A 25,748-nucleotide genomic window follows, 5' to 3' on the forward strand; every position below is an offset into this window, starting at 1 on the left:
CGTCACACTCTGTTGTTCTGGAAGAGGTTTTTAAAACAAAGTATCTGTAATTGAAACAGGAAGCTTGTCATTTTCCTGTACACTAATGGGATCACAGGTATTAAAAATTAAAAAAAAAGAAAAAAAAAAAAAAACAGGATGAGGAAGCTTCTTTGAACGGTCCATAAGGTAAAAAGGCTGCATATACGAAACATTTTCTCTGTTTTTTTGGCTGAAGATGGCCAGTTGCTAGATGGAATAGGCAAAATGTGATCTATAGAGCTAGGTAAGATGTTCATCTTTGATGTGAATTCTGACGTAATAAGGAATATCCATGTGTCTATTCAAAGTCTCTGTGCGCCTTAATGTTTAAACTAGTATTTATTTAATTTACAAGTAGGTACAGAATAGAATTTAAATGATATTCCACTATCCCCTGTGCCTGTATGCGCTGACAAGTTCTCCCCTAAGTTCATAAGGTTGAGAAAATTTCTTTCCTGTCTCTCTTGCAGGTGTTGTAATGCTTGGAAGATCTAGAAAAAAGCATCATCTTTTTCCTGTGCTTTACTGGTAATTCATGTAACACAGAGGAGATATGCGACAATTCAGGACAACAACATGAGGACTTCCACTCATTAAATACAGCTTTTTTTTTTTCTTGTTGATTCAGAAGGTTGCTTGTGGAGGTCACAAGTTTAGTCTCTGCTTCCTCCTTTATTATTCCATTATTCTCTACTTTTAAACAAAAGTCCCCACCACCTCTAAACATGGTGTTGAGAGAATAACCTTCTCATGCAATTTCCTTTTTGTGCAAAATAAAAGTTCTGGAAAAACACTATGCTCATACGAATTTTGGTTTGTTACAACACCTAATTAACATGCTTGCACTGACAGCAACTGTGGGGAGAGACAGTGGCAGGATAGCTTCTTTTCTGATTGCCTTCTTAGCCCTAGTAGATCACTGAGGCTGCACTTCATCCCAACAGGGAAGGTCCACACATGATCGTAGCACCACATTAGTGCTTCTCATGAGGAATGCCACACGTAGTCCCTGTCTTCATCAACATGCTGTAGCACATTTGAAATTTCCTTATACTACGGGAGAGCCAACCCGTGCAGTCACTGGAGTCTAGAGAGCTGTTCATGTGGTCTATTAGTGATGGCTCAAGTTGAGCTGAATAGCTTTTTCCAGGAACTGTAATGACCAGATCTCCTCTGACTCTAAGGAAAATTTAGACATTGACATTGAATAAAGACACCTTTATGTGTTTTAATCTGGACCTGAATGTATGTAACAGTCAAAAAAGGGCCAGATATAAATTCATGAAAGAAGAACTCACCAAGAGCTACTAAATCCAGAACACCCTATCTGGCTCAGAAAGGTTTTGACATGCAAGTCATTGGAAGGAGTTTGAATGCCCACCATGTTCTTGTTCTTGTGTGGGCATCCAGCAAGGCAGACTCTTAGTCTAACCTAAAGTGATCCATTTTACAGTCTTATGGGTATCGTAGCCATGAATCAAAGCTATCCTCTTTTGAGGAATATTTAAAATATTTATGCAGGCTCTGCAATTTAATTCTAATCTCAATCATTTCACATCTTCTGTTACATAAGGAGTACATACTCACCCATACTGAAATAAAATCTTAAGTTCCCATAACTTGTAGTGTCCATATATGGAGTGCATATTTTTCTTTCTCCGTCTCTGAGAAACACCATAGCTGAGCCAGATTCCAGTGTCCCACACTCAGTACTGATGATGGCTCCAAATACATCCCACCTGGAGGGGTCAACAGTGGGCAGTGAGGGTGCAGACATGTTACTGGTAAACTCGTAGAAAGGAGTTCCTTTCTACACATAGTTGCTGCTTCAGCTGAGGATATTAAAATGCAGCTTTTCACATATGATGCCTACAGCAACACTATTTGCATATTAAAAACTGTCTTTTCAACTCAAATAAAACAAATTATCATAAATATTTCAAATAAATGGGAAAACCCACAAATTTCTAAAAAGATGAGACTTTCAATTCTATTACCAAATATTTAATGATATGTTGCTCTATTATCTTCTTTATTTTCATGGCTTAAAAGTAAGATATAACTGCATTCTGTTTCATGTTGCACAATGTAAGGTTTATAGATCAGTGAAACTTGAAAAGGAACATGTCCACCATATCTGCTATGTAATTATTAAATTTGTAGGTAATAGCTGAAAATAACTTCTTTTAATCTTTCTGAGCATTTAGGATAATAGTTTTAAACTAACACATGAGCAGAGTATAAAAAGACTGCTGTGTTTCTGATATGTGATGATATGATCTTTCTCAGTTTTTCTGTACAACATTTTCTCATATTTTTTATTCAGTGATAATTAGAAGAGCTGTTGCCAAATTTTTCAATTAAATATTTTTTTACTGAAAATATGTTTTCATGATGAAAGTGTTGGTTTCTTCAAAACTCAATTAAAATATTTTGAAAGATTATGAACTGTTGAAAGCTTGTACATTATTTTGGTTTGATATATTATTTATTCTTGTTGAAATCTTAATTAATTCACAATAAACCATTTTAAAATTACAAGGATGATGAAGCAATGAAATTATTCAGAATCACTAAATTCTGATCATCAAATAATTTAACTAGCCATTGTGATTCAGGATGAATGAGAAAAATATATAAATTTTGAAATCTTTGTGAGATGACAAAGCCACTTCCTGTCCAGTCTTAGCAGAAATGATCTCTAGCAACAATTTGCTGTAAGAAAACTTCAAAAACCATTATGACAACAGCCTATTTATCAGTTTAATCATTTAAATTATTTCAAAATGCATGTATAGGATCTTCTCAAAGGCTGCCAGTCTTCCTATTGATCTAAATCATAGAAGCCAACTACGAATCTGTTTAAAAACTCTGCTTTAAAACTTTCAGTTGTTTACAAAGGAATTAGCAGATTAGCCTTACTGAAACACTTTTAGGCAACCAACACTGTTATGTTAATGGAAGCACACAGAACTGTATATGAACCACACTGATCTATTTGGTTGCAAAATTATGGTTAACCTGTGCTGTGATATACATAAACAAAAAAGTGCTGTGTTGCAAGGCTCTTCAGTTTAACATAACGCTAATTGTGAGCTATTTTAGTTGGGCAGACTTTCTAGAGGTAATGTGAAATATAATCAAAATACAATTTTGAAAATGAGTCTCTTGGAATTAAATAATTCTGCCTACTTTATTTTATACAATAAAACCTCACACTGGTCCATTGGTCCTTTTACATGCTCTGTGTAGCTCAGTTAAAACACTCTTTTTGCGTAGTGAAGGGCCCACACGACCCACACAACAACTTGGGGCCATGAGTGATGCAGACCACGGATGTTTCTTGGGATCATTCCCTTTTAGGGAATGCATTTTGACATAGCTTTTAATAACACAAGTAGACGATTGAATAAAACAGATATGCCTAGTGCAGTGGAAAGTTTACTAACCAGCCCCACCTTGTGAAAAAGCACCCACTTTTTTTCTTCTTGGAAGTGGCTACAAAATGTTTTACTTATTTCCTGTCTCTGGAGAGAATTTGATACCTTCATTCCTGCTTTATATGACTGAAATGGCCTGACAACGACAGAGTTCAGTGTCGTCTACGTCATGGGTTGGTTATTCAGACTGGGAAAGAGTTCACAGTGAGTATTTTTTCTGTAAGCCTAAAATAAATGAAGTGTTCAGAGGACACGTTAGAACGTGCCGTGAAAAGGTCTCTTTACCTTAGACACAACACAGGCAGCGCTGGAATCAGCTGTTAATGATACGAAGTATTTTGTAGGCTGAAACCAATGGTCGGTAGAGACTCACAGACTACCATGTTTTTCGTTGTTGGGTTTGTGTTTCACTGTGTATATGTGTTTCATTCTTGTTTTTCGTTGCCCTAGGGTTATGGCAACGGACAAATTTTTTATTTCTTAAAAATAAAAAAGAATTAAGACTACACTGAAGTTGTTGGCTATCTTCTTTTTGTCAGAATTTATACACTGAAGTATATAAAATAACAAAATATAAAGTCACACTTATCCACCAGGTCACTTTTTTTTTCCCCCCTACTTCAAAAGCTCAATTACGTTTTGGTAAAAGTGCTACGACTTCCAGCTTTGCTGCTCTAGGTGGTTTCCCTTACTTTCCGGACACTTGCAGCACCCTCGCAAGCTCAGCCGCTACAGGAGACCTTCGAAGCCCCGTGCAGGGTTTAAGGCACCCGCGCTCTCGCGTGGGAGCCAGGGTGACCTCGGCGCTGCCCGCTGCTCTCCGGTGCAGCGGCGCGGGGACGCCCGCCTGGCGCGCTCGCCGTGCCGGGCGCTCACAGGAGGCCGCCTCGCTCTCCTGCCTGCCCGTGCCTCGAAATCCTCCTCCTCCCGCAGCCCTTCCGGCTACCCCGCCGGCTGGAGCACACCTGCGCCGACGTGCCCCGGGCAGGGACCCAGAGGGAGGACGAGTTTCCCAGCGGATTTGATCTGACAGGGACAGGAGCTAGCAGCAGCCAGGTGCGACCGGGTGAAACCCAGAGCAACCTCGCGTTTCCGCGGTCCCACAGCACAGCTCGCAAGCAGGACTTTCTTCATTAACAGCTTTGCTGAGAAGGCAGTCTGGAGACAGACTGTTCCTCCGGGCCTTTCTTGACGTGTTCATTCCTAAAACCTGTAATTACCTGTTACTTCCTGCACTGCTGTTTTGTTCCCTCTAGCAATCTTCCGCAAACACACCGCAAAGACGAGCGCAGCTCTCAGTGAAGGCCGCTCCGGCTCGCCGGAGCACCGCGGCCGCACGCGCGCCGCCCCGCGCGGCGAGGAGGCGCTCACCCTTTAGGCTGGCTCTCAAACTCTTCTGCCCACTGCTCCTGGGCGTCCTCCGTGGAAAGGTCCACGTCTCGCGTCGTGGCAAAACTGAATTCGCTGCCAGCGGTGCCGTGGAAGTAGATGGAGTTTCCATCCGATTGGCAGCTATGCTAGGGATGAAAGGAGCACAAGGAGGGGATGTTAGAGCGGCTCGCGAGGGCAGCCGCCCTGCTCACGCACCATCAGGGCTGCGGCAGAGCCCTTACGCTATCCAGCAACTCACCAGCGCCTGAAACAAAATGAAGATAAAACACAGATCGTCTCCCTCGCTCTCTCTTGGACCGCACTCAGCTCTCACCGCCTCGGGTCTCGCGCCTGCGTCCCTACCAACGCGTTTCAGACCCTTGTAACACCGGGTTTGCTCGGAAAAAATACGTACCGTGTGGCCGAGCGGTAATTGCTTCTTAATGCATTACCAATTTGCCTGGCTTGGCAATAATCACAGCTGCATGTACAAGAAAAAGCTTTAGTGGAATATCAAATATTGCCACGGGTATTTTGTCAGCCTAAGTGGTTCATGCTGGGAAACACGCCGGCTCTCCGTGCCTGACTTTTTGCCAGCAGAGGTGTTTGCCTGAGGAGTTGTTACGTGCTGCCAGAGGGCAAACTCCTGGCCGGAGGTGTATGAGCGAAAAGGCTATTCGTTACACTTAATGCAAATAACACACTTCTGTCCTGTGCCTAATCCTTCTCAGGGTAAAAGCGAGCGGCTGAGCGGAGAAGCTCTCTTCGAGGAGCCTTATGCCATTGTTTGTATTGAAACAAATAGAGATAAAAGCAATAATTAGCTCCATGGCCACATTAAAAATGAGAACTGAAATAAGAAATGATTAATTACAGAGATTCCCCATTTTTACCTCAGTTCAGCATCTGAAAAAGACACACATTAACGCTAAATTGCGTTGACCTTTTCAGTTATCACCTATATAGTGTGCTCTTGTCTGTGCAAGCCTTCAAAACTTGCCAAGGGAAAGTATGATGGTCAGCTCAGCTGCATTTAAAAGGTCATGGTAGTGGCACATCAGTGAATAATTAAATTTTAAACAAAGGGAAAGGTGTGGCATGAAGTAAAAACTGTCCAATACATCTTTGTCTATGTGATTTTATGAACAATGTAAAAAATGACACATTTAGTCACATTCTACAGCTCTTCTTTCATTTATCACTGCAAAAAAAGGAATATCTGAAGTTGTTTGTTGATGATTTTCAAGTATGGTTGCCTCTAACTTAACAACTAAATTCACATTTAATAATATATGACTTCTTTTTTAGAAGTGTCAGTGGACATTATTATACAAAAATCTCAGTACTTGAAATCTGAGTTTAGTATATGGACTTTCTGGCATATAGTTGTACGGCAACAGCTATGTATTTATTATCACTGAATATCACTTAAATAAATACACTATAAAAATGTAAAAACTGCTTCAATTGCTCTTAAAATATTTTTCCTCTAAACAAAGGTCAAAGCAATAGTAAGATTTTGAAATGCTGACAAGTCACTGGTTATATTTATCACATAAATGATATGGATTTTGTCACAATTCTTCCTCTTCCAACTGCAGCTGCTAAAACTGAAATGGCAGAAAAATATAAACATATTTGGAATCTAGGAAAAACACTGAAACAGTTTTATATTTCACTTCTCTTTGAAGAATACTTTTGTACTATGCAGTTTTCTATAATTGAATGGGAAATGACTTTAGTTCACTGATTTAATAATTCTTCTTTCTCACATGTATTGATAGCATCAGGAATTTAAGAATAATTTCTTTATTTTGCTCCTTGCTTTTCAGACTGTTCCTCATTTGCTGAACAGAAAGGAAAAAGGCCTTTATCTGTCAATCAATCTGCCGCAAAATGCCTTTTATCCACAAGCAGTCAAAATAAGCAAATATAGTAAAAATAAATATTCAGGCTAAACTTCCGATAATTCGAGTTTTATATGTAAGCATTCATCTCCTAATAAACAAATAAATCTTAATGAGATATTTACTGCATACAAGCTTTGGCCACTCCTTTATAAACCTTACATATTTTTCAGGTACTAGCTTACACGTAAATACATACTTGATAGCTGTGCATGCCATTAGTAATTTCTTGCTTGAGGAAAGCCAGCTATTTAAATAAAAACAAAACAGATACACCCCCATTACCCCTTAACACTAGTATGCTCCTCTACTGCCTAGCAGAATATTTACTGAAATAAGTCTGTAGGAGTTTCCTTTAGGTTGTGAAGATAAATAAACAGGCAGTTTGGCAAAAGGACAAACACATAATTATTTACACGGTGGGGTACAATCAGCCTTTTATGAAGGCTCAGAAGGATACAGAAGGATCATTTACTTCATTAGTTCTATAAAACTATCTTTATGGTTTTACCTAAAGCTGCCCTGCCTTCATGAATATGCATTTCACACCTAATCTATGTATTAATGAACCGTACCGTTTGTGGCTCACTCAGATCAACCTCTGCTCACGCTCACTTTGAATCTCACGTAAAACAGCTCCACAGACGATGAAGTTCAAACAGGGGTTAACTGCTTTCGTAATTCTGATTACTGATAAAGGCAGTAATACACTCCGTTATCTTTAGAAAGAGTGAGAGACATGCTCAAAACACAGATACGGCTTTTTATGGAGTTCTGAGGAAGGGCCATCATATCCTTGTCCCTTTTTGCCCAGGTGCCATGATTTGGGACCTGACGAAAGCGCTCGCAGGAGCAGTGGTCAGGGATCGGTGGAGCTCAGCGAAGGGTGAGAGCTCCTCTGCTCACAGCATCAGCCTCCCCGCCCGGCCTCCGGCTCTCGCTGGGATGACCAGCTCCCCCTGGTTGAGACTTAGCTCCCCGTGTCCCCTTTTCTCCTATTTTTCAAGCCATCACCATCTGTGGCTACCCTCACTTCGCTTTTCCATCCCACATGCTGCAGAGTGGTGAAGAGCGACACAGAGCTCGGAGTCAGATCTTCCAGGGGCGAAGAAGGCTCTTCGAGGCCGTCCCTGGCCCGCATCACCCCGGCTATGTCATCAGCCCTCCTCAGCACCCAGAAAACTGCTGACTCTGTTGAATTATTTTGTGGTTTTGTAATAGGGCTTGAACAGATTAGGGAAAGAATTGAAACCATCAGACTCATTTTCTCTTGGGTTCAACCCAGGATGTGAATCCAAGCCTTTAGAAAGTAAATCTAAAGTATAATTTGCATACTATGCTGCCTCTTTCCCAAATTAAAGGCTTTATACTCGCAGTGGCAGTATTTAAGAACTGAATTTTGCAGTTTTTTGTCAGCAATAAAAAAGCTGAAATGAACAAGTTTTTTGAAACTAAGTAGATTAAATTTTCCCTAAGCTGTAAATACTGCAGGTATTTCTTATATAGACATAGTTATCACTTATCAATTTAAGATTCAGTTTGTTCTCTGCTTTGTTTTTATTTACACTCAAACTACTTATAAAATAAGAACAAATTAGGCTGCTGGGTAAAATCTTTGACTAAAAGCAGCATCATGTAGGATATTTCTCCTCGTTACCACAGAAGCTGCAGTTTCAAAAGCAGATTCAATTTTGTAAGCACGTGAAACACTTAGTTTGTCCTTCCACAAATTCCAGCACCAGAAAGTTAACTACTTCACGAGGTAATATTAATTTAGAGAATAAATCCTTTGACAACTCCAATAACCTTCATTAAACAAAGTTTTCCCTCAAATTATCTACACAATAGAAAGCGACACTTGCAGACACTTGAAGCAGACACTTCAAACCAGTAGCTGCTTCCTGTTGTTTCCAGTAGAGTGGGACTATGCAATAAAGCGGGAGCTTGCGCTAGATAGACTGTTGTGTTCCTAAAGAGACAACCCTTGCCTGTCGCCAAAAGGAGAGAAGCCAAGTTGTGTTCAGGGACTGTGGTCATCCCAAGGGAGGGGAAAAAAACCCCACATCAGTTAATTTAATCTGGCACAACCAATACTATTATTCACTAGCTGCAATTGTTAAGCTATTGCTTAGTATGAATAGGGCAAAATGAAAATTGGTTGGATGTATTCCCATATCTCAGCATGCTTGGAGTTGCTTTCAATTTAATCTTCACTGTGAATTTTAGGGTTTTTTAAAGTTTGTCTACTGAATAGTTATAATATCGCTGCTTCTCTCCCTACTTTCAAGGCCCTGTATGGCATATTATCATCTACCTCCACCATCTCGCACATGCACCATCACGTGGATTACTTTTCCTGCCTGTTGATGCTTGCTACTAGGTCTGCTGATGAGATGATCAAACTTGCATGCCCTTGCCCATTCTGCCCATCACATTTGGCAAATGCCCCAGAAGATACCGTCCTTTAAACACCTCCTTAACAATTTTCTTAACAAAGCTTGTCACTGACTAGACTGAAGAATCTGCTGCTTATCAGGATGAGCACTGTGGCCTCTTCCTTGCCCTGTTTCTTTTCACTCTCACATCTCTCTAGTACCAAACCTTGTTTCTTGTTTTATTAATGGATTCTAATTTACTGGAACACAGAATATCTTTTTGTTTTGTGCCTGAAGAGCAACACAGGTATATTCCTTGGTCAGGGCTCCTTGATTCTGCAGCAGTACTACTATGACTAAAAAGAAAAATCAGGCTGAAATTGCTGGTATGTCCTAGTTCAACATGGATTTGAGTTGTGAATTGTTTTGCTACAGGTAAATGGATCTATTAAACCAGCCTCTTGGACTGCAGCAGTTTTATTATGCTGTACCATGTTGTATCACATGGCAAAGCAGCATGGAACAGCCAAATCTTGAACAAACAAAACATTTTGCTTTCAGAGTGGATTCCACCATCAGTCTGTCTAGCAAATATTATTCCAGATTGTCAATGCACAAGGCATTCCTCTAAAATCAAACAAATTATCTATGTGTATTTCTAGTCTATGAGCACAGCTCTTAGCCAGTATGTCTTTATGAGAAGGCAAGTGTGATTAATTTGGGTGAACCTTCTGTTGTACAGTATGAGAGCAGTAGCTAACAATTTGAAGATATGTACCATCGGAGGGAGTACTGTATGATTTCAGAATTAACTGTGTTGGACTCACCCTTTCTGTCCTACTCTATTCTCCTTACAATTTACATCTTCTACAAACAGTTTTCACCTTCTTTTGGTAGGTTGTTTTAGGAAAAGCTTTGATCATCTGAAATTCAGAAAGGTTTCAATTAGGATTGCTCAAAACTATTGGGTTTCTGTTAGCAAAAGTAGAGAAACTGGATTTACTATTGACGAAGTCTATGCTTATGTAAATAGATAATAATGATGCTATTTTTCAATAGCTCTTAGATGGCTTAGGGGCCCTATTTTTAAGTGAGATCTGAGATCCTACATCATATAAACATAGCTGAAAAATCTCCATATTTTTATTGATTTTGCAGGACCACACCATGCAAGATACAGAAGATATTTGCTATGCTTCATGGCTGGGAGGGATCTCTGGGATCTCCAGTTCACCCTGCCACATTAAATAGTTCAAGCATCTACAACTAGACCTCAGTCAACAGCCAACCAACAGCCAGTGCCACAGTAGGAGCTACAGTCCCTGCCCTAAAGATTTTTAAAAACTCAAAGACAAAGATTGGCAACAGCAATAGAAGCGCTGAAGTTCATCAAAACAGGCTTCTGTCCTAGTTGTTTAAGTCAAGCTTGTGAATCAACAAATACCACTTGGCTTTACAAAGTGGAATTTCTTCACTTGGAGAGCAGACCAGAGCACAACTAAATGATACAACTGTGCCATTCAGAAAAGCATCAACAGGAAACATCAGTGTCAAATTCCTCAGTGGAACAGATTTTTGGCTGAAGTACTGAATATCATCTTCCCAAGGCTGATCCTTGCACTCTCGTGTAAATGCTGTTCACCTCTGTGTCTTTAAAGTATTCGGAGTCATCTTTACCACTATTTAATTAGGTTTCTATCAGAGATGAATAGTGATGCACCTCTTCATATTATGTCTCCTGGGCCTGATGGCCCTGATGATTCTTTCAGACAGTGGTAGCCCCAAAATTTATTTTTTGGTGACATTTCTTGCATTGGAATGAGTGTGCTGGGCATTTGGGCAGTGCCAGCTTGCAAAGGGCTAGTGGCAGATGGAAAGAAATGTGCCCAGTATGCCTTCACCTCTCCATGAGCAGAGCACCATCAATTTCCTCCATTAAGGAGTTGTCACGCAGCCCACCCAGCTGGAGGAACATCTCTGATAGCCAGACTGGCTGGCGTATGCTATTCAAAAACAAAGTGCACTTTAAAAGGAAACTAAAATATCATTTGTCGGCAAATTGAAAATGCATGGCTTTGACCGCAGCCAGTTTTTTAATGAGTGTAATATTTTAAGTGATTATTTTTGCCACTTCAGATTGCTCCTTAGAGAGGAGAGGTTTTTTTAATTAAAATCTAGGCAATGCAAACAGATGAGATATGAGAAGCAGAGGAAAAAGAACTACAATGAAGAAAATTAATTAAAGCAGCATTGTCAATGGAGCCATAAATTAGACATTGTGTCTTTCTGGGAGTGAGTTATGTAGTTTTCTGAAATTTTCAGATTTTGACATGTTAACAGGTAGAGTAATAGATATGGTATTGATAAAGTTGTAATTTGCATATAATTCCTTAGCTAGGAACAGTACGATTGACATAATTTAGAAGGGATTCTAAATATTAAATTCTGTGGATTTGGCCATTAAGATTTCTGGTCTGCATCCCTTCTTCAAAATCACAGTGTGATTAGACTAGTTTCCCATAATAAAAAAAGAATTTTCATCTTTCCCACATCGTATTTATTTAGACCATTTAATGTAGGTTACTGAAACTGCAGGCCAGGTGCAGAGAGAGTTGTAGTGCACCTTCCCTTTTCAAAACAATGGGATGAAACTTGCCTATAATGAAGTAAGAAGTGGTTTATAAAGTGTGTTTGCACTCATCATTCCTGATTATACGTTGTCATTCAAAGGCAGGGGTTCAAAACACTTTTCTTGTTTATGAGGCCCTGGGACATTTCCTGATGCTTGTATAACAGTACCGCTACATCAAAAATTCTGGCTATGACTAATTATCTTCACGAGTCAGTCAACTGGCACGCACTGAAATTTCAGGGACTATTGATGTTTCTGCTGTTCTGTACTGAGGATGATTCCAATCATCTCACCTGCTCTTCTGAAAATAATGACAGGATATTAACATCTCCTTAAAACTACAGATAGAAAAGAGTCAACCAAAGTAGAATTTCCTACTCATCTCATGAGCCAATTCATATTGCTTTTTTTTTCTTAATGTGCATCTCTCAGTCACCTACGAAGTCCAAATCCTTTACCATAAGCCAGGGAAGTCAGCTGTAAGAACACCCTGGGTGTTTTTACACTAGCACAGAGATAACCTTGGCTCCTTGCCACCCGTCACCACACTTCTGAGCCACGGGAAACTGGCATGGAGAAAGGGTCAGGCTAAAGCATCGCTGCAGTATAGCTATTCTCAGCTCTAAGAACAACTCAAAGCACCACAGTCAGGGAGCCAATGAGCCCTTAGGCATTGTATTTAACTATTAATATTTTAATTAAAAGTGTGAGTCTTAGCAACAACAAAACAATCCAAACAAGAGCAATTCAATGTCTCCTTTATGGGCACAGCTCAGAGAAGTCCAATATTATCACTAAAGGGAGCCTGTCGACAGGTTTTGTGCCCCCTCCCGCTCCCCTTTCTTCATCTCTCCTCTCACACTCCTCCTTCACCCACAGAGAGGCAGAAATGGCTCCACAACTGGGTGCAGTAGGAAGCCTGGTGTCCTGCTTGCCTCTTCCCAGGTGGATGTAGTGGACAGCAGCTCCTGCAAGTCAAATCAGGTGGCTGAAAGGCTGGTTGGCTCATAGACCACTACTAAAACTACCTTGATACATCTCACTCAAACAAAGACAAGATCGTTGTCAGAAGCATCTATATCTGCGTAACTTTGTCCAATGAAGGGTCGTAGCAATTTCAGTCTGCCATTTTCACTCTGGCATAGCTAAAGCATCAGCCTTCCTTCTGCAAACAAGTATATTCTATCTGATGCAGAAAACTGGTACCTCAGCCCTTTTTTTAACATGAATATAATACTCCAAAACGGAAAAACGGAAAAACTATGTTGTTCATTTCAGCATAAGCCATTCAAATTGATAAAAATATTTATGGGATATCAGGATGTTATTTTTGATAGAAGAATATCCGATGCCATTCCTATTAATTAACAGAGCATTCACAGAAGATTTGGAAACCTGCTCTGGAACTGGAGTTGTGAAACAACTTACTCAGCCTTTCTTTTTGCCAGTCTCCTAACTCATGTGCGTGTCTTCTCTGCTCAGGGATACACAACAACACATGTTCAGGAAGGACTCATAGATCGAGGATGTGCATGGCTCTAATGTTCTCAGGATGTGTTGAAAGGTCATGGAGTTTGACGAACGCATTTTCAATATATTTTTCTGAGTGGGAGTGTTCAATTCCCCTACTCTTATCTAGTTATCTCTTCTGCGAAGGTGGCATGCAATTTGGGGAAATTAAAATGAATTCAAAAGTGGTGACCTGCTATTTAACCACCATCAGTAGGTACAGCCTCATGGTACTAATGTACTGAAAGGCACGTAACACAGCTATTCCAAAGCTAACAAAACAGGGAGCATGCTGACTTGGAGACTATCTCAGAACAGACTTGAAATCCACTTTTAAAAATTAGTGAGTTTATAATGCTCCTCACATCTTTTACAACAGAGACTTATTTCATCAGGACATTGTTCTCAGTTTCGGCGGGGCTATGACTTTGGTATCATGTTAATTTTAATAACACTGATTACCAGTGGCTGCCTAGTGGTGATCGGCTATTTGCAACAAAATTTTCTTGAAATGGACTTAGCAACATTTACTAGACCACATGTGTCAAAGTGATGCAGCTTTGGAGGACCTTTCTGGCAATATTTGCTATAAAATGTACACATAATTTTTTCCCCTCCTGTACAGAATTTCCAGAAGAAGACAGTGAAGATATGGCTTCCTCTGCCATGCAAGCTCCTTTTACTATCCTTGTCAAGTCAGGATTGCATTTTGACTCAAAGGAAGAGGAGAGGGTGGGTGGAGAGTAGGAATGTCCAGAATCTCTCCCAAAGAATTAATTTGACAAGTAATAAACACTATCTCAGAAACACTGTACATATATCCCCACTCATGAGCTAGACCAACAAGCAATATCTCAACGATGGAAAGCCAGAGAGAGGAAGGCCAAAAGAGCTAATCAAACCGAGCATTGCACATCAATTTGCTGAGACTGTGTTTGCATATATAGTTCTGAAAGTGTCTAGTCTATATACTAGTTCTGCAGATCTTAATATCAAAGCATACTACAGTCATTGCGCTAATGGAGTGTGATCTAAAATCTACACATTATTTAACAGAAACAAAAATTGTAGCAAGCAGTCTGATGTTTATAATTGTCCAGACACAAACCAAAGAGGTTAGGGGAACTATGAAATGCTTTTGTCTTTCAGGTACAGTACGGTCAGATCTCAGACCATTTAAATAATGTAGTTTTAATTCATATTTGTATTCATACATGTAATTCATATTTTGGCTAATATGGAATTTTAATACACTTTTTGGACATAGAATGAGGATGGAGCATGACTTTATGTTTCTGAAACAGTGAGGCTTGCCCCACTGTTCATGTGTGCACATCACTCACTTGCCTGACCAGCAACCTTGTGAGCAATTATGCTGGTCACCAAGACAGTGAGCAGTCAGCCATAGGCTTCAAGAGACATTTCAAACAGTTGAGATCGCATAACGGAATCATTATTTTTTCCAATATATGAGCTGGACCAGTTCATTAGAAAAATGTTTTGACTGAGCAGTGTGTAAAGGACAGATTTATCACCATGAAAGCGTGGTGTGCTTAAATATTTCCTAAATGGAAGATACATAAGGATTTCTCACATTTGGCTGAGGTAGATACTCCAGATTAGTATGAATTAAATCAGCCCAGAAATCTCATTAAAGATCACAGTATTTATAGTTGGCTGTTGTCTTCTTTAAGTAATGTTTACATGGAAAAAGCAAGATTTTTCAGGATTAATTGGTGATGTGCTTACTAGTGAATAGAAGTGTTCAGGTATCATTCTCCAGTCAGCACAGAATGTCCCTTCCTCGACCATGTACCCAGGTGTCCAACTGTGTCCCTCCTGCCCTGTCTCTGGCCTGGGTGACCCTCAAAGCATGCACAAGTGTGTTGGCTGGGCCAGGCCAAACCGTGCCAGACTGCACACTCACACCTCAACAGCATGGACAGCTGGTGTGGTCCCTGAGTCCTGCTGACCAAGGGGACACACCAGAGGACCAGGTCTGGCAGGTAAGTCATGTCATTTGGATAACTGAACCGTAACTCTGCCAGTAGTCTGGAGGCGCCTTGTACAACAGCACGATGATTTCTGAGACGTCTATATACAGTTTTTGCCAATCTGGGAATACACAAATGAGTGAAAGGGATGAGAAACTGATACAATTTCTGTTTGCCTCCACAGAGAACGGGAAGTACTTTAGCACTGTGTTTGGTGGGAAGTGGTAGTATTTCAGGAAACGCCAGGGGCTGATGACACCTTCTCTCACCAGTTTCTTTCCTGATTCTTTTTTGCTATTGTGTCACGTAAGTGCTTAGCTGAGCAGCTAAACTGTTATCCTCATCCACCAAGCGCAGAGCTGCTGCAACTATTGTGTGAGACAGCAGTTCTATAACTTGACTCTTCTCAAAGCTGAGAAGTGTCACTGAGAAGTGTCACATCATAGCCAAATACATCGCAACCGTATTGTCTGTGATGATATATACCACTTTTTCCCAAATGTGGAAAAATTTCAGAGACAGATGGGTTGGCTTACGATCTACTTTTCATGTAATCAAAAGTACTACAGAGACCTGAATAGCAAGACTGCTGAGGTTGGTCCCCTTCCCCTTCATGTCTGTTGCTGCTTTTGAGCTTGTGCACCCAATCTTGGACTGGAGCAATCAGAAAAAAACTTGAAAATTTAGCAAATGTTGGATCTCAAAAGACAGTAATTTCTGGTAAAATATCAAGATATACAAAGTGCCCACTGAAAGATGAGATCACGCTTCTATTCTTTAGGAGTAGAGATCCAAGAAGCATTACTGAAGGAAGATTTCATCTTTTTCCCCAATTAGCTACCGAGTTTTGAGGCCCCAAAATGTTTAACAGCACTCAGACTATAGACCTGCTTCATACATTTCGGCATTCTCAATCACCAGTGCAACATCAAAACTACTCTTGGTTCCAAGGCTGTGCTCACACTCGGTGCTGTCACTGGAAATATTGAAACACAGTCAGGAATTTATCCTGTTCAACACCCTTCCACACAGTCCAGCATAGATAAATATGTTCCAGTAGATCCAATTAATCTCCTAAGGATTGTTTGGCCTTGCTAACAGCATCTTTCTTGTCTTTTACTGTCTTCTTTGGAACTGAATCACACAAATTCAGTGGCTTATCTCTCAGCTTGTTTCCTACCTCAGTAGCCAGGTCCAGCTGCGTCTGCAGCCAGGCATGTGCTTTCAAACTAGTAACAACCAGCTCCTGAGTGCAGCAAGAAATCTAATCAAATTCCAGGTCCAGGCTTAAGCAGACCAGTAACGGAGGAGAAACTGCTTCCCAAGCTGTGCACAGGCAAGCTCCCACAAGCGCTTATTGAAGAAGATGCCATCCAATTCCATCAAAGTGGAGTGAACAGACCAATGCATAATTATCGTTAATGCTGTCAACTCTGGTGACTGAATCCATCACAGAACCTAATCAGGCTCTATCTAAGTACTTCATGATAGTACTTTTCCTTGTTTCAGTTGCCTTTTTACTTTATCCTTTATTAATCTGAGTGGCCTTGCCAGCAGGACTGTTGAAATTTTTAAGTTTGCTATTTATTTTAGCCAACCTCAAGTACTACCACAGTAAGCTTTCTACAGAAAAATATAGATATAAAACAATAAAGACAAGAAATAAGGACTGTAGCTTTCTTTGCAACAATATGAGGACCCAATGTGACCATTGAAAGTTAGGAAAAGCACCAGATATAATAAATAATTCTTAAAGCCACTACCTCTAGAACTAACAGAAAAGGAACTAGAAGAATCAGATCTAAGGGCATAAGCAACAGCAACATGTATTTTAAACAGCTAACAAACCATACCGTAATGTCGACATCTACTAACACAATAGTTAGTAGTAGTAGTAGTAGTAGTAGTAGTTAACACAACAACAACTAAGGCAACAAAATGTTTTTCAGTGAGAATTCCCTTAAAATGTTTGTCATTGCTAGGGAAAGGGTGAGAGGGGCACCACTGTACCATCTGCTAAACTTGTAACACTGATGAGATAGACCAGAATGAGTAACATTGGCCTTGACAGCAAATGACACAGCAGAGTCCACCTGGGTATCCACCTGGGCAAACTCCATCTCACCAAAAGAGTGGTGTCAACCCTACTTGCCCACTGCAAGCAGGCCCATAACTGTGCATGCCTTGAACATAACGGCTGGGAGACAGCACAGGTCAAAAACAAGCCAAGTAGTGCGGCAGCAGATGAAGGTGTGCAAGGTAGTGACAGTAGATGAAGGTGTGCAAGGTAAAAGTCTACTGCTCATGTTCGCACCCTCGGTTGCTCCGTTGCTGCCCTAGGTATGGAGCCTCCCTTGAGAAAGTTCCACCATTTGAACAACAGCTGCTGGTGTAGTCCAGAAGTAAGAATAAAAAACACACAGGGGGATTTCTACTCCTTTTCAATCAGAAATAAATACATACTATTTCCTCTTCCTTCAGCACAAGTATTTATATCTCAGACTGCAAGTGCACTTCCACCTGGGAAATATGCAAGTATCAGTCATTCCACATAGTGAAAGGTGGTGAAATAGAAAGGATCGTTACAAAAAATAACCTCAGTAAAAAAGAGACATTTTTAAAAAGTCTTTCTGGTTTTTTTTGTGTGTTTTTCTTAATATTTCACTCTCTTAGTCCAGTGCAATTACCTATCTTTATAGCATAACTCTGGAAAGGAATTGATGCCCCACAGTTTCATGCAAACCAATCAAGACTGAGTTAAACAACAAATAACATCCAGAAATGTGACTGTTTGTTGACATTGTCAAGGAAGCTAGTAAGGAAAAACATTGAAGAAAGTCTGTAAAGAAGTTAATACAGGTTTCAAGAAAGAAGGCCAGCTTACCTAAAACACTTATTGACAGAGGACAGGAGGATGTGAATTGATACTTTGTGTGAATTGTACATTGCACAAACAGGCTTGAATGTCAGAGAAAGGTCTATCAGTTTGAAATGGAGTTTAGCATAGTGGAAGACTGAGTAGGGGAACTTATTTTGAAAAAAAATGTAGGTGACAGTCATAAAAGGTAACACAGCACAGCAGTGAAATTTGCTGATCCTGCAATAAAAGCCTAAGTAAAAAATTAGAATTACTATATAGAATTTCTGAACAAACTTCAGGACTATTTTGCAAAGTTTAGGTATGTGGGAACCAAAAGGACTTGCAAGGAAAAGAGAACTAGAATTAGGTTCAGTGTAAGCTATCCCTGTAGTAGTGTTTCTTCAGCATTATTTTGGAAGTCAATGCCTTTGATTACATTACAGAAATCTTATTTTAAGAGTTTCCCACAGTTTCTATTAATTGTTTCAACCTGAGAGCTTTAGCAAAATTGGTACTCCTGCGTAGACGTGCGACCAGTTGCTGCCTTCATTCTGCCTTTATATTGGCCAAGTTACCAAACTACTATGAAATGCTCTTAAAACAGAAGTGCCTGATGTGGTTCTGGCAATGGTGAGTTACACTTAAAATGTGGTGTAATATTGTCAGTGCAATGCACAAAGATTCTCAGATTTGTATTTATAAAACATGATATGTTTATAATGAACTGAGATTAGAGCTATGTTCAAGAGTTTAAACAAAGTATAAAAAGTTCTTGCTAAATTTTAAATAATGTTCCAACTCTGAAGAGCATAAAACTTTGTAAAAAATTTGTTCTTGGTGTTACACAGCTATGACTGCCTCTATATTGAATTCGTTGCAAATTTTGATGCAATTTATGGTTTTAGTTTTGACATAACATGAAATTCACATCAATAATCTGTTGAAATCGTATTTGGCAAAATTGCTCCTGAAAATTTGAGTTAAACAGGAGGAAAAAACTTGAAAATGAAATCTGAGTGCAGGAGTGCAGTGGTGAGAATCCAGAGATGCTAAAATTGTCCAAATAGCTACAGAGCCCAGCGAAGACCCCAGGCTAAGCCAGGCTGGTGTGACCAAGTGTCGGCCGGGAGCGGGCTGCTGCCAGTTTAACTGACCTCCGAAGCAGCGGCCAGCCTTGGGGGGAGGCTGGGGAGTCCGCGCTCTCCTCGACACAGGGCTGGGGCCCGAAGGGGGCTTCTGCTGTAAAGTGCTCAGTGGTCTCCCTGTGTGTCCCAGGTCCCCCATCCCTCAAGAAACCGTAGTTGTGTATGGACCCTAAGCTGGCAGAGTTTAGCCAGACAAAAGAGCGAGCTTTACCCGCGGGGATTTTAGATGCCGTTTTGTGCATGTTTCAGCAGGAGCAGGGGTTGTCAGGCTTTGTCAGCGCAGAAGTGCCAGCCGGGCTCATGGCGCATTTGTCCTTCCTTTACTTTGACGCTTCCACATGTGTGAACTGGATTTTATTTCAAGATGCAGAGATAAGACTAACGACACCGTAAACACGAAATGCCCATAGAGAATTATTTCATTAAACAAGCAGGGCATGATTTGATTCTAAAATCTCAAGTAGTGATTTTGTAATCACTATAAATTAGATTTTAGAATTAGAAAATCACTATATCTCTAGATAAATGAAAAAGAAGCTATTTTCTCATTGTAGCTTAAACAGTCTTAATGAAATAAAACAAATCAGTGCGTGGGTACTATGAGCAGATTGCAAAGAGTATTTATTTCTAAAAAGATTAATTTGAGGCCACTCAGATCAGATCATGTAGGAAAAAGTTGAGGCCATAACCAAAATCACGCTACCCTCAAGATTCAACATCTGTTTCCTCTGCAATTGCCAAAAACATTATCAGCATCATAAATGAACCCTGTCAACAAAACTGCCTTTTTGTGAATGAAAAATAGGCTGAAAACAGAAAATGATCTGCTATTTAAGTTCTAGCTGCTTGGAAACACAACAAGCTGGAGACTCCCTGATCTCTAGGTGTTGAACAACTTTGCATTTGAAGGAACTTTGGGCCCAGAGATCTTGCAAGACTCCTTAGAGTTTTTCCCAACGTATTATGATCTTGATAGAGCTCATATATTAAAGTAAGATTTTGTTGGAAAGGAAGCTTTTAGAGGAGCAGCCATTACTTTTATGTATGCTGCAATGGAGATGTGATATTCACAGTCAGTAAAAGTAGGAAGATAGAGATATTTGTGATGGTTTGTGATGAAAAAGGTAGTAGTAGCCAAATGAAACTGAGGCAAACAAATTTCAATACACCTAATGGAAATACTGGAATTTATTTCAAGAGTATTGTACTGTTTTGCTAAAAGGAAACAGTTTCCCAATTTCTGCTATATGATCTTTGACATAACAATAGTTATAAACTGTCATTTGATTTTCGTAATGACAGAAAAGTTGCATTGTTTTAGAGAACCTGAGGGACAGAGAAGAGGTCAAAAACACAGCGGAAAGAGTCCAATTCTACAAACAGATGGAGTGGCCTAAACACAGTTCTTTGTTAAGAGTTTGGCTAGGTGTTACTATCTTCTACATAAGAGAATGATAATAACAATAAAACATAGAAAAATCAAACTAACCTTAACTGTGGCCCCAGGAAAGAAAAGCCAGTTGCCAGTATCCACAGGATCAAGATTATCTTCTAACACAACCTTTCTATGAGCAGCATTTATGATCAGGATGTTGTCCAATGCCCAACAGGCTTCGTAGACGTCACCAGCAAGAACATAGTCCTGTTTCCATTGAAAATGGACGTTCTCTCCTTTAGCATCTTCAGGAAGGTACAAGATATGGATGATTGTGCTGACATTGGAAGGAGCGCTGAAAAACAACAGCATGGAATTAAATCAAGTCTCAGACCCTGCCAGGAACACTTTCTTCCCTCATTTAACACATTTACCAAGTGAGATGGAGTTATGCAGTTGATGTCCCTAGGTATTCTGGTGGATATTGGAAAATATATACTGTGCAGTATAGCCCCACTGTGCTAGGCAATGTTGATAGCCAGAACAGAAGCAACCCATGCCATGGAGAACTTGCCAGCTAAGGCAATAGGTGCAGATGGATGCAGATATTTGGAGAGCAGGAAGAAAAAGTCTGACAACTTCCATGCTTGATGCTGAACTTGACTCACTGTCATGTGTTTTCTAGATATGGCAAAAAAAGGGAGTATTAAGGAAGCATTTGATAAAAAAAAGGTCTTCCAAAATTTGATTTTTCCATGAGCTTTCACCAAAAGAAAGTCCTGACTTCTGGTACTTCACTGCCTCACAGATGATGATGGAGCAGAATGGCAGGAGGGAAAAGCTGGGAATTTTCTCTGACAAACTTCCCCTTCCAATGAAAGGTTAAATTCACCCGCAAGTGGAATGCTGCTTTGAGATGTGGTCCTCATTCTCCCTGAGGACTCTGTTCACATCCAGCACCAGCTTCCCCTCTCTCTCCCTTTGCTGCAGATCCAGAGCTGAAATCACACCACCCCACACCAACCATCCCACACAGACACCTTCCCTTCGTTGCACACTGACCGTTCTGTTGGCCTGTGCTAACTCACCCAGGTTCTTCCACCATCCACCATGGCTGCCTCTAACACAGTGAAAGCAGCTGAAGCACATTTAACTAAATACTGTAACTCGTAAGAGCCACGTAAGAAAATAATGTCCTTTCATAATTCATCTTCTTCTCTGCCTTGCATGACGTTGCTCTATTGACCTGTTTTCTACCGACAGCTGAAGCAGTCAGCGTTAAAGCAGCATGGATCGAGCTGTAAATGCATTAACTTTATAGCTTTTGGGTTTCCAAGGCTTGTGTTTGCACCATCACAACTGAGCTTCCTGGCTTGCAGAACTATGGCAGTGACTGAACTGATGCTATGGTCTGGGCTATCATTTTGCAGCAATGTGGCTGCTTGAACAGCTGCTTTGTGGTAGTGCCAGCGGCGTGGCTTCTTGCTCCTCTTGGTTGCTCTTTCTGTGAGGTAACGATCAGCACCGTTTGTTTAACTGACATTTTTCCTAATTTTTACCTTTGTCAGTGAAATCATAACCAGGCCCACAAGGAGTGGGAGGATGAGACACTGAAATCCAGAGGCTTGCAGCTAGAGTTTTGTCTACTTGTCAGAAATTTAGTAGTCCCTTACTCTGCGAATCATCTCAATGGACATAAACAGGCTCAAGTAATTTACCTGTGTAGAAAAGACATTAATAAGGCAATGCAACAAGGCAGACTGAACCACTCTGTGGACATTAAATACACACTGCAATTTTTCTTGCCTAGTTGTATAACTTTGTACATATGCCAATGCACAAAATAACTTTCTCCATATTATTTAACAAAATGTTTACTCTGCTCTTAGAAGAATCTGTTTCCAGAGCTGATTCTCTCTTTAAAGGTGTGCATATCGCAATAAAAGATTTTAAAATCTCCATTCATAATCCTTTGTCCTTTCATGTAAACCTGCTTGTTTAAAAAGCAAGACATATCTTACCATAATCTTATTATTATAAGAGTGTTAGGAGCCAAGTGTTCATATCAAATGGTAAAATATTTTTATTGAACATTTTATTCTATCAAAAGAGTAACCTGCAACATTATAAGTTATTTTTCTTGCTGAGATTGAAAGCAGTGTTAAAATGCAAAAGTAGTCACAGTTTTGGATTGAAATAGAGCAGTCACGAAGGGAGCACAATGAATCTATATTTCCTGGAGTTTGGTGGGGCAATAGAATGAAAAAAGAGTGTCTATGAATATGATAAAGTGCTTTACTTTGACTTAAATTTTATTCTTAAAGATTTCACTCTGTTCACTAACTTTTGATTTTAAAAATACTTTAACAGTTAAAAGTTCATTAAATGTTTGATCTGAAGTTCACTGTTATCCACTGGTTTCAATGAGTTTTGGAACAAGCTCTTGATGAGGACTAGGAATATAAACTGATTTGCCCAGCATCACATAAGCAGCTTGCAATACAATATGGAACAAGACCTGAACCTATGCATTATCAGAGTTGCAGTTTAATTCTAAAGTCATTTCCTTTCTTACCACCCACATAATCAATGGATTAGATTCTGATTTACCAAAACCAGTGGCAGCTTTGCAATTAGTTCTAGTGACCGTATTTTCACCTCCATTTTTTAAAGTGTCTAAATAAGTGGGAATTGTGAAGTTTACACTCAAAAAAAGTTCTAAACACAAGTTTTAAATAACACCTGCTGAGTCAGAATGCATGAAAACATTTAAAAAGCTGTAACAAACCTGATCTTCTCCAGCTGGGTCCAGTCAGCAGAACTGTTCTTACTGTAGGACACTGTGATGCTGGGATCTGAGTAACTAAAGCGACATGAACCTGATCCTGTGAAAAGCAATAAAATTAAAATAAAATTAGAATAAACATGAAGCCATAAATGATCCTCCAATAAGTTGTTACTGGAGGACATTGCTATGTCAACATCATCGCTTCTCCGTATTTTGAAGTTCTTTGATTGATGATGAAATTTCCTGTGATCTGTTGCTGAAAGTAAATACAAAATAATGTATGTTTTATGAGTCAGAAATAAAGCACAAATGATAAATCACAGCAGTGCTATGTAATCTCTGCAAAATTCCCAAGGGAAGCCAAGTAAATTACTTAACACTCCCCACTGCAGGAAAAAAAAAACACCATATAATGTTTAAACAAAACCTCCTTATTAGAGAGTAAACCACATGACATTATTTAAAGGGAAACAGCGAAAGACTGGTTTTATTATGTTGCTATATAGAAAAGAAAAATTCCAGAAATAAAAATACAGGGAGTCATAGGAAGACGTACACAGAATTACTGGAGCCAAGAGTAAATATGGTCTAGGAATTAAAAAGAATAAAGACGTTACAAAATCAGTTATTTCAAGGATAACCAAAGAGAATTAAATTAAAAAATAATTCCATATACTCACTAGAGCCTATAATTAATAATAAACATTTGATGCTGATCTGGGAATCTCAGAACGCTTTGCAGAAATGCACTAATTAAGCCTTATGGCACCCCTGCAAGGTAGGGTAATACATTTACTTTTGATTTATAAAGGCCGCCTCTGGGTGTTGTCACAAAAGATGAGCTTAACAATTAATAACGGGGACAGTCAGGGTAACAAAACCCGGGACTGAGGAATTCACCCTACGAAGCAGGATAAACAGCCCAGGAGGCGATCGGCTGCGGCTGCGGCACCAGCGGTAGCAGCAGCGGCAGCAGCAGCGGCAGCAGCAGCGGCAGCAGCGGCAGCGGTAGCAGCAGCGGCAGCAGCAGCAGCAGCAGCGGCAGCGGCACCAGCGGTAGCAGCAGCGGTAGCAGCAGCAGAGGCAGCGGCGGCAGCGGCAGCAGCTGCAGCACCAGCGGCAGCAGCAGCAGCAGCAGCGGTAGCAGCAGCAGAGGCAGCGGCAGCAGCAGCAGCGGCAGCGGCAGCGGCAGCAGCTGCAGCACCAGCGGCAGCAGCAGCTGCAGCACCAGCGGCAGCAGCAGCAGCAGCAGCAGCGGCAGCAGCAGCGGCGGCGGCTGCAGCACCAGCGGCAGCAGCAGCGGCAGCAGCAGCGGCAGCGGCAGCAGCGGCAGCGGCGGCGGCGGCAGCGGCAGCGGCAGCGGCGGCAGCGGCAGCGGCTGTGGCACCAGTGGCAGCAGCAGCGGCAGCAGCAGCGGCAGTGGCGGCAGCAGCAGCGGCAGCAGCAGCAGCGGCAGCAGCGGCGGCAGCAGCAGCAGCAGCAGCGGCGGCAGCGGCGGCAGCGGCACTGGCAGCAGCAGCAGCAGCAGCGGCAGCAGCGGCGGCAGCAGCGGCGGCAGTGGCAGCAGCAGCGGCAGCAGCGGTGGCAGCGGCACCGGCAGCGGCTGTGGCACCAGCGGCAGCAGCAGCGGCAGCAGCAGCAGCAGCAGCAGCGGCAGTGGCGGCAGCGGCAGCGGCAGCAGCAGCAGCGGCAGCGGCTGTGGCACCAGTGGCAGCAGCAGCGGCAGCAGCGGCAGCAGCAGCAGCGGCAGCAGCTGCGGCAGCGGCACCGGCAGCAGCGGCAGCAGCAGCAGCGGCAGCAGCAGCAGCAGCAGCGGCAGCAGCGGCAGCAGCGGCAGCAGCGGCGGCAGCGGCAGCAGCGGCAGCAGCAGCAGCAGCAGCAGCGGCAGCAGCGGCGGCAGCGGCAGCAGCAGCAGCAGCGGCAGCGGCAGCAGCGGCAGCAGCAGCAGCAGCGGCGGCAGCAGCGGCAGCAGCAGCAGTGGCAGCAGCAGCAGCAGCAGCAGTGGCGGCGGCAGCGGTGGCGGCAGCGGCAGCAGCAGCAGCAGCGGCAGCGGCAGCGGCAGCAGCAGCAGCGGTGGCAGCAGCAGCAGCAGCTCCCGCTGGCCGCTGCCGGCGCGGGGGGACGCCCGGGACAGGGCCGCTGCTCTGCGACACGCGTCCCACACCGCTGCGGGAGGGGAAAACCCCCAAGCGCGGGATGAACTCCGTCTCCTTCGAAATCACCGAGATCTCTAGTTTTGCCCGATGCCTCAGAGCGTCAGCACGAACCCGGGTAGCTGCGCACCCCTGCAGCGGTGCCGAGCGCCCTCGGCTACTCCGACGCGTATGTTTG

At 41.7% G+C, this 25,748-nt stretch overlaps 1 protein-coding gene across 1 annotated transcript in view; it reads right to left on the bottom strand.

Annotated features, from left to right (window-relative positions):
• RELN (reelin) overlaps positions 1–25,748 on the bottom strand; it is a gene marked incomplete at its 5' end in the record, with an annotated part of 298,882 nt that overhangs the window by 111,606 nt on the left and 161,528 nt on the right. Inside the window, 4 exons of the mRNA XM_062580854.1 lie at positions 1,609–1,760; positions 4,833–4,978; positions 20,744–20,984; positions 23,418–23,514. Of these exons, the coding sequence (XP_062436838.1) occupies positions 1,609–1,760; positions 4,833–4,978; positions 20,744–20,984; positions 23,418–23,514 (636 nt within the window). The remainder of the gene's footprint in view (positions 1–1,608; positions 1,761–4,832; positions 4,979–20,743; positions 20,985–23,417; positions 23,515–25,748) is intronic.

This window comes from Rhea pennata, chromosome 1, assembly GCF_028389875.1.
Source record: "Rhea pennata isolate bPtePen1 chromosome 1, bPtePen1.pri, whole genome shotgun sequence".
Taxonomy (NCBI): Eukaryota; Metazoa; Chordata; class Aves; order Rheiformes; family Rheidae; genus Rhea; species Rhea pennata.